The sequence below is a fragment of the Rutidosis leptorrhynchoides genome, chromosome 1, assembly GCF_046630445.1.
Source record: "Rutidosis leptorrhynchoides isolate AG116_Rl617_1_P2 chromosome 1, CSIRO_AGI_Rlap_v1, whole genome shotgun sequence".
NCBI lineage: Eukaryota > Viridiplantae > Streptophyta > Magnoliopsida > Asterales > Asteraceae > Rutidosis > Rutidosis leptorrhynchoides.
The window spans coordinates 454,725,578-454,735,372 of record NC_092333.1 but is presented as its reverse complement, the minus strand read 5'-3'; the positions used below and the strand labels follow the sequence as shown (position 1 = coordinate 454,735,372).

The following is a 9,795-nucleotide window of genomic DNA, read 5'->3' as shown; positions in this document are numbered from 1 at the left end:
ACCAGATGGATGTGAAGACAGCATTCCTGAATGGTGATTTGGATGAGGAAGTTTATATGAACCAACCTCAGGGCTTTGTCATGCCAGGTAATGAAAGCAAGGTGTGAAAACATGTGAAGTCCTTATATGGATTGAAACAAGTACCTAAGCAATGGCATCAAAAGTTTGATGAAGTGGTTTTATCTAGTGGTTAATTAAACCAAGGAGATAAATATGTGTATATAGCAAATTTGATGATTCTAGTAAAGAAGTTATAATATGTCTATATGTTAATTTTTGTCATCAAAGTTCTCCATGAAAGATATGGGGAGGCTGACGTTATCCTTGGAATTAGGATTAAACGTGAAAGCAAAGGAATTTCAATTTCTCAATCTCATTATACTGAGAAGGTGTTGAGAAAGTTCAATTGCTTTGATTGTACTCCTGTGAGTACACCTGTGGATCTAAGTGAGAAGCTTATGCCTAACCAAGGTGAAGCTATATCACAACTTGAGTATTCTCAAGTGATTGGTTATTTGATGTATGCCATAACTTGTACAAGGCCGAATATTGCTTTTGCTGTGGGAAAATTGAGTAGATATACTAGTAATCCTAGTACTCATCACTGGCAAGCAATTAGGCGGGTACTGAAGTATTTGAAGAAAACTATGGACTATAGTTTATCTTATAATGGGTTTCCTTCGGTAATAGAAGGATACACTAATGCTAGTTGGATAACCAATGCTAAAGATCATTCTTCAACAAGTGGTTGGGTGTTCTTGCTTCGGGGAGGTGCCATTTCATGGGCTTCCAAGAAGCAGACATGTATTACCAACTCAATGATGGAGTCAGAGTTTGTTGCTTTAGCTGCTGCTGGTAAAGAGGCAGAATGGCTTAGAAACTTGATCCATGAGATACCATTATGGCCTAAACCTATTGCACCCATGTCTATCCATTGTGATAGTGTTGCTACATTAGCAAAGGCTTATAGCCATATGTACAATGGGAAGTCTAGACACTTAGGTGTTAGACATAGCATGATTCGTGAACTCATCACGAATGGGGTAATTTCTATAGTGTATGTGTGGTCACAACAGAATTTGGCTGATCACTTGACGAAGGGATTGACAAGAGACTTTGTTGATAAGTCTGCTGTGGAGATGGGTTTAAAGTCCACATAAATTTCTGATAATAAGATACTCAATTCCCTTCTAATGAAAATCAGAAGCTGAATTCAATGTGGAAGGCTTATACTTAAAAATTTGGAGTACATAAATTTTGAATCATCCCAAGGTAAGGTATGTACTCGGACCTGCTGAAGGTAAGGTTGAAGTCTAGCTTCTTAATTGTTCATTTGAAAAAAATGTAAGAGCAGGTGCATGACTGAAGTGAACTACCTACGTGAATGTGAAGTTCTGCCTCTTCAAAAAAGCTTTGGACTTTTTAGCTTTGGATACATTCATGAAATGATATGGACAGATGGCTTGTAAAGTGTCAGGATAGCTTTAGAGTATTTGAAAACTTATGTATATGTTATTTTCAGGTATTCAAAGGGGTTGAAGTGTTCAATTCTTAGGACACTCCGATTCTCGAATATTTGGAATGTGTAATGTACTAAGGTGAAAATTCAATCTTCAAGATATTTTCATTTACGCATGAGTTTTGTTTTAATGGTGTATTTCTCATGAGACGAATTGCACTAAATTGGGGAGGATTGTTGGTAATTTAGTGTAATTGAGGGACTTGGTTGTTTCACTTGGAAATGGGTTAGGAGGTACGAAGTGTACACCCATCTAGTGAAAGACTTCCCGAACCCAAAAGCGGTTTCGTAAATGTCTTAACTTTATTGACATTTACATAATTCATTTTTATTTTAATGGCACTCAATGTGGATTAATGACAAGTAAATTAGTCTTAACGTATAATTGTTAAGGCATGTTAATGTCATGACAAGTAAATTAGTTTTAACGTATAATTGTTAAGTGTTTTTAATGTCATGACAAGTAAATTAGTCTTAACGTATAATTGTTAAGTGTTGTTAATGTCATAATAAGTTAGCCATAATGAATGAGTCATGTAATTAACATCTTACGGTTTCATGACATAGTATTTCAATCGCTTCGAATAAATATGAAATATCTTAATGAGTGTTTAACTGGCCATTATGTCTCATAATGTATTTCATATTCTTGGATGCCTATATAAGGAAAAACTGCTTTCATGAGAAATTACAAGAAAAACCACCTAATAGTCTCTAGCGAACGGGTTCTAACTCGTGCCAAAAGTTAGAACATAATCTCTGTCTTATCCCAAAGTGATATTCATGTAACCCCGGCAATAAGGGTCGAATAATTACTTTCGAAAAGTGATTACACGATTCAGTGATATATCCGATCATCGATTATTTTACCCTACCCGAAAAATCTAAAAACTCCAACATTTCGCCCCATACAAAGGCATTCGTAAGGTAAAAACCACGCAACAACTTAAGGAAATATAAGATTCGGTAACTCTCAAAGCCAAATAACACAAGGTTTTAGCCAATACATGACCTTTTGATGATCTCTATCATAAAAGAATGGGTTTGAGATCCATTGGCAGCAATCGAGACCAACGTTTTTGTTCCTATTCGAAATCTATTCAAAACTTTTGATTTGGACTTCATTAAAAATCATAGAACTCGTTTGTTTCGTTTTAGAGAAGGTAGCGGCATTCCTATTTTTCCAAATTAGGTAGCACGTAACACACTCAATAGCTTGCCAAAGAAACTTGCCCATCGGTGAGGAAAACGAGTATCCATTGCCAAGTAGTGCATTCGTGATGTTGATATTTATAGGTACCCCAAAGTTCCACCATTTAAAAACTTTCACTCATGTCTCTAATGCCACTTTACATGAGAATAAGGAATGATCAACACTTTTCAAGTCGTCGTCACATAACGGGCAATGGACCGAGCCTAAGTCGAGACCCTGTTTGTCTAATTCGACTCTTGCAGGGAGCCGATTGAATCTAGCTCGCCAAATGAAAATTTCCGCCAAATCAATTTGTCAAATTTGTACATTCAAAATCTAAAATATATAAACTAAGGATGCACAATTATATATAGCGCATCAAATCTTTGGTGGAGTAATCATCGTAGTCAATGCATTATGATGAATTTCTCAAGTATATTTCCTAATAGCTATTATGGTTCAATAGAACATGATCATGCAATAATAATTTGGACAAGATGAAGTAAAATAAGGTGTATTGACATTTGACCATTTCAATACAAATAACGTATACATATAGAAAGCCTTCAGGACTTTTAGACTACAAGTGAATAGTCAAAGGCCCATTTTTCACTCTATCTTTACCCCACTCGCAAGCGTTTATACATGATGTTTTGTCAAGAACATGTACCTCTACATAATCCGACCGATTTATGTAAAACTCACTTGAAACCCGATCAAGTATACAGAAAAAGACGATTCTTTCCTTTTAGAAATTCAGTATGGTCTAGCCGTCTAGGTGGTGGCTTTTCATGCTCCTTTTTCAAGTTAAGAGTGTATCGAGTTAAATTTAAACATGTAGGGAGTAAATACTACTGTATATATCAAAATTTTTATTGTATGTTTGCAAGTTTTGAAACGTCAATTTTATTATTTTGGTTACCAAACTGACATTTCGGTAATTTTCAGTATATACAATAGTTAAGTTTTATCTATACAATATTAACTAAAATGCATATTTTATTTTTGAACGACAGAAATTATATAAAACTAGCAAGATGTTATAGAAAGAAATTACAAGCATGAAATTGGGTCTTGCGATCACTATGTCCTGTTTAATCTAAATTTCTTGTATCTATGAGAAATTCAATCAAAAACGCAAACAATATAATCAAGTAAATGACATTTTTTGAACATATACTCTTGAAAAATTGATGTTATTTCGGAAATTCCAAATAGCCCATAACGTTACCAAAGAAATGACCTCAAGAAATTTTTTTTTTTTTTTTTTTTTTTTTCACGTTTGAAGGGGATAATTAGAACGCCAACTCCACAAATCATCAACAACTTTCTCTAAAGTTTAAAACAAATATAGTATTACTGAAGTGAGTTACAATTTTCGGCTTATTTTTTCTTTGACGTTGATGTTTGATAATGGGCCTAGCGTCCCCCGACTTGTTAATCCAATATGAGACTCTTGATCAATAAGGCCAAGATAACATAAAAGGTAATTTGAAATTTCATTTTGTTAAATTCGACTCATTTTACTCGCTGTCTGGTGTCTAGACCATTCACAAGTTTAAATGGACGGCTTTTTGTCGAATGAACTTGAAATCCTTGACCAAGCAGGACCATCTCTCCAAACTTGTCCCTAACCTGAGCTAAATAGTTAACCATTCTTGCTCCTAATGCACATACAGGCGACGATTATTGAGTTTTAGGAAAAACAGATGATGGTTAACGATTATTTTTAAAAGATAAAACGATCTGACTGAGTTTTGAGCAAGATGTGTAAGAAGAGAAAAAAAAAATCTACATTAAATTGCAATGTATCCTTTTGACAAAGTAGATATTACAACTTAAATTAAATTACATTACAATAAACATGAAAGTTCAGAAAGAATGAGCTAAGATAGAAAAAGACAAAGAAGATGCGAAAAAAATTAAGACTTCGGGCCTCGAAACACAAGTCATCTCAACGGTCCAATGGCAGCTCAAGCATCTACAAAATGTAGAATTCCATGGTCAAACTTAGGACCATTTTCTTATAGAAGAAGTCTTCATAACCCTCATTATTCCATGCCATGTGAATCGATTTTCAAATTTGATATATAATTTCCATATTTAAGTCTTTGTAATAAAATTAAACCATATATGTATTATATATTTATGTATATATGTATATAAGTGTACACACACACATAGCACATCTTAACCAGTGGGTGAAGATACATATTGTTAGAAACATAGACGGACAGACTACCTTTTGAAAGGTTATGACTAGAGAGGGCCAATGTACCCGTTGTTGTTGTTGTTGTTCATAACTAAAAAAGAAATGGGTCAAATAGTTTTAGTTGCGCAAAGCCGCAAAGCATGTTCACCTAATATGCTATATCAAAAGAACTACGGATCATTATTGAGTAGTACTTTTATGACTCACAATTAATTTTAGTAATCGTTAATGAAACTCAATAGGTAAAGGAAAAAGGGTATTGCAAATGAACCAAACTGAACCCCCATGTACCCCCATATTGCCAGATATATAGCATAATGTGGATGAAGAAAATGAAATACCTGAAGTAAAGCTCATACGCCCATAAGAACAGGAGGCTCAAACTGTATTGGCTTCACGAGCCAATTGCTAAACTGTGGGCTTTCCTTAAATACTTTCAAGGCTAGGTTATATTCTCTAGCCTTCTCCTGTATAAAAATGAATCATCAAATGAACAAGATGAGCTATAAATCATGACTAATAGATTTTAATTGACAAAATGAACGATTGAAAGTGAGAGTATTACCTTTAGTCTCTGGTAGGAAGTTTCAGTCAACGAAAAATTGGCAATGGTTCGATTAAGTGACAAGAATGATTCTAACATTCTCTTCCTGGGCAACAAAAACAAACAAGTTTAGATAACAAATGGCATAAAGAAAATTACGCAGTGTTCTGTAAAATTTCTAGAAACATCTACATCTCGGATTCAGTTAGCTTACTTGCATAAAGTTGACTCTGAAGAGGGGTGCATTGCCCCTTTTGCAGAGGTACCCTGTTTTCGACCAGTGGTTCCAAGAATGACTTCATGAAGACCGGATGTATTCCAGCTTATTGAGTATCCACAAGTTAAAGTTGACGCAGCAGTTTCAGCATGTCGAAACACTTCAAGAGGCACCGGGGCTACAGAGAATAATGGCTGCCATGTACAGTGAAACATCACGTTAAATGGGAAATATGAGTGAGATATCATGAACGTTTTAGTATTTTGAAGTATAAAAGGATTATCTAAGCACCTTACAACCTTATTAACTTTGAAAGGAGTTGTTAGTTTCTTTGATAACGCTGAGACTCTATCAGTTAAAGCCCTTGTTAACTGTTCTTCTACTTCGTTATCGGAACATATACGTGATTGCCCAACTGTTATCGATGAGATGTAAACTGGTTGTAGAAAGTGAGATAGTAATGCCCCTGCAATACAATAATGAGCTTTAGTTAAGTTATTCATGTCATGACGACAAGTATGTTCTCCTTGTAATAAGTTTTTATAGCTATAAATCCCTATAAAACTAAATATTTACCCATGGAACGCTTTCTTAACCTATCAGAATACTTGGCAATACAAGAAACACCAAAAGCTTAAATCACCTACTTATAAAAGAGAAATATATCCTCATGGTATTAGAAATAAATATAAAATACATAAGTAAAAGTCAATAATAAATAATAAAAAGAAAGATGTGCTAGTATCAAGGTTGAAAAGAGGTGAGACGTAGACAAGACAATCAGGACCTTGAAAGGTCAAGACGGACATTGACCACCATTGACTTTTAATACAAATATATTAAATATAAATATTCCAAACATAAATATTTTATACATAAATATATTAAAAATAAATGATTTACAAATAAGATGATGTGATGTTAATTTAAATGAAATATAGTATTTTTATAACGTTTTCAATATTTATAGTGTATTAGTTAATTTTATCTTCAAGGTATACTATGTAAGTGTTTTTCTTTTTCTCAGCTAATTTTTAAATGGGCTTGGATTTTCATTTACACTAGAACAGGCTACACAAAAGGTCGACTTTTGACCAATATTGTCTGACTTTGACCCGAACTTTAAACGTTGCCCGACTAATTAAACGTTTTTCTTCGAATCAGGACGGCCTAGTCACCAAACCGCCGCAGTGGCGGCGACAACGGCCGTCTGCAACCATGGCCAGTATTGCTATATATGTATACTAAATAGTGAATAGAGAACCTTGGATGCCAACAACATTCCAACGCGCAATCTTATCAGAACAACTCACTGACAAAGTTGTGTCACCACGGCCAGGTTTCCTTTGAACTGTACCAATGACCTGTGACCAATCACCTAAAACAAAAATATGTTTAACACACCCGTCTTCAAGGAATACTCATCAAATAAGTAGTAATTAATTACAAGTTGCACAATGCAATTACCATTGTTCTTCATTGAAGTCTCCAAAAATTCTTCCATAAGATCATTCAGTTTGCTTGTTGAGGATAATGAACATCCTTCTTTATTCGAACTATTCAAGCAAGGAAAAAGCTGTGAATTAAGGGAGGCATCTCCACCTACAAAAAGTCAAAACAATCTTTTACGAGACGATCTTAAGTAGATAAATAAAAAACTATTTCAAAGATAAATTGATTAAAAAATGCTCTCAAAAGGTGAATTAACAGATGGGAAGTCTTACAAGGCAATTGTGATATGTATAAATGCAATTGCCAACCCGGTTTCATCTTGTATTTGCCACTGCCAAAACCACCAGCCTCCTTGTAGAAAAGAGAGTCCGTGGCAGCAGCAACCGGAAACGGCAGATTACTCTTTTGAATTTCTGAATAGAAATACCTGGAAAGTTCAAAACACATATTGAGCCCAAACTTTTAAATTTCCGCCTTATGCATTTGCTAAAACGAATAAAACACAATTCATCTTTAAGTCGGACTTTCATATTCCAAGAGATAACATAGAGTTTTATGTATAATCACGAGTAATCGATCAACTATTCATAACTTTACCTAAATAAATTGATTTCACAAACTCCATTAGCATATATATATATATATATATATATATATATATATATATATATATATATATATATATATATATATATATATATATATATATATATATATATATATATATATATATTTTGAACATCAGTTTGGGATCACTCAGGGGACTAAACCACCCACGCGTTCATCCCCCATAGTTGCATAACCCGCCCCCAACTACTGCCCTGGAGGAAACCCGGACCAATCCGAGGGCATGACCGGTAAAAAACCCCTCCCCGCTGCCCCCACACTAAGCGAAAGGCGACCTAGGTGGATACTTCAGGTCAGGGATAACATTGACCTGGGTAAAAACTCCATTAGCATATATACATTGACTTTTTTGGTCAATGCTAGTATTTCACGGAGTCTAATTCCATAACAAATTGTAGGCAACAGATTCACTTGCAGTAATGGTAATAATAAAGATTAATTTAATTGTTAATTATTGATTGATGTTCCTAATATACTAAAAATATAATTGCAAGGATAATAACAAATTCATCATACACACACACCTAAGTAAAGCTCTTCTAGCTACAATCTCAGCATGAGAATCATTCAAAACATCACCACGAACACTAAGCCTTGAACGCCCGATACACTTTGTTCCAGTCCCCATTGCAACCACTTTCAATTCTACATGAGTTCCAGCAAAACATATCAATTCGATTCAATTATGAACTAAATTCGCCGTAGGTAATAACAATAACATAATAGGAATCAAAATTAGGGTTTGGATATAATAATTAGGAAAAGATAGAATGAATACCTTGAGTAGGCGAAGAAGTGAGAAATGCAGCTAAAACGGTGACTTCACGGCCTTGAGGCTTTCCTTTTTTAGGGAGACGGTTATAGGCTGTGAAAACGGTTTGTGAAATGTTGTCTCCCCATTGCTTCTTGTTTTCCGGCGACGGTGAACTCATTGACGGAGTTGGAGGAAAATGAAAGGCGATAAAGTGGATAATTGTTGATAGAGTTTCAAGGATGTTATATATATACCCGATCTATAAATAAAAAAAGTTTACGGTTACATATTATTTTTTTTTAAAGAAATCAGCTCACACCTTAATAACCACGAATTACTGTAATTCATATCATAAATCATAAATCATGATGATAAATATATATACCTACTGAAATGAACTGTGGAATTACGGGTTTGTTTAAATGAAATAGTTTAATGATATATTTTAGGTATTAAGTGAATTTAAACGCTAAAGTCATTTAGTTTAATGACCCGACGGATTCCAACTAAGGAACTTCTCGTTGTTTTTACAAACACGTTGATGTACTTAACGTGGTCGGAATAAATAAACTACATATATTCTCTCACCGTCATCTTTCAATTTTCATCACAATTACTATTTTCCTTGTCATAAAAGTCTACATTAGAACCTTTTATTAAGATGTGTATTTCGCATACATATATAACGTAATTAATCTCGTAAAGAGAACTCATATTTGAATTTAAATAATAATATAATAATAATTAATGAGAGTGAATTTTTTTCTCGAAAAACATGAAATAAATAAATAAGTAGATTTAATTTAATTGGTCATTAATTAGATTAATGACATCACCTTAAGGGCTTAAATTTTATCTTTTTCTTTTTGATTTTTTTTCTTAACAAAGGAATTAGTTTAATAATGATATCATCATTGTCGAATTTTAATAGAAACTATAGATACAGACTTGGGATTGTCCGGTGAACATTTTGGTTGTACGGTTCTCAAAGAGTAACAGACTTCGAGATTGGATTCGGGTTTATATATATTTATTTTAAGTTTTGTCTAGTGGTTGTTACTTGTCTGTATTTTCATTTCACAATTTCAATTCTGCTCGCTCTGCTTTCAATTTAGTCGTCTAGATAGTATAGGACGCATGATCAATCCTTAATTAATGATGTTGCTTAATTACGGTTTGAGTGCAATGAGATTATGATGGATGATGGAGTGTTTGATGATTATTTTGAGCCCCGATAATCGTCTTTCACTTTAACTATCAAGTGATCAACCACCCCGA

The 9,795-nt window shown here is 33.9% G+C and overlaps 1 protein-coding gene across 1 annotated transcript; it reads right to left on the bottom strand.

Annotated features, from left to right (window-relative positions):
• Window positions 1-4,482: 4,482 nt before the first annotated feature.
• LOC139873634 (tRNA-specific adenosine deaminase TAD1) lies at window positions 4,483-8,751 on the bottom strand. The gene is made up of 10 exons (XM_071861574.1): window positions 8,542-8,751; window positions 8,288-8,408; window positions 7,409-7,563; window positions 7,152-7,286; window positions 6,949-7,062; window positions 5,984-6,150; window positions 5,682-5,878; window positions 5,489-5,573; window positions 5,265-5,390; window positions 4,483-4,692 (listed from the first exon to the last, which is right to left on the bottom strand). The coding sequence occupies exons 1-9, from the start codon at window positions 8,693-8,695 to the stop codon at window positions 5,277-5,279; spliced, it is 1,242 nt and encodes a 413-aa protein (XP_071717675.1). The 5' UTR covers window positions 8,696-8,751; the 3' UTR covers window positions 4,483-4,692; window positions 5,265-5,276.
• Between the last annotated feature and the right edge of the window lie 1,044 nt (window positions 8,752-9,795).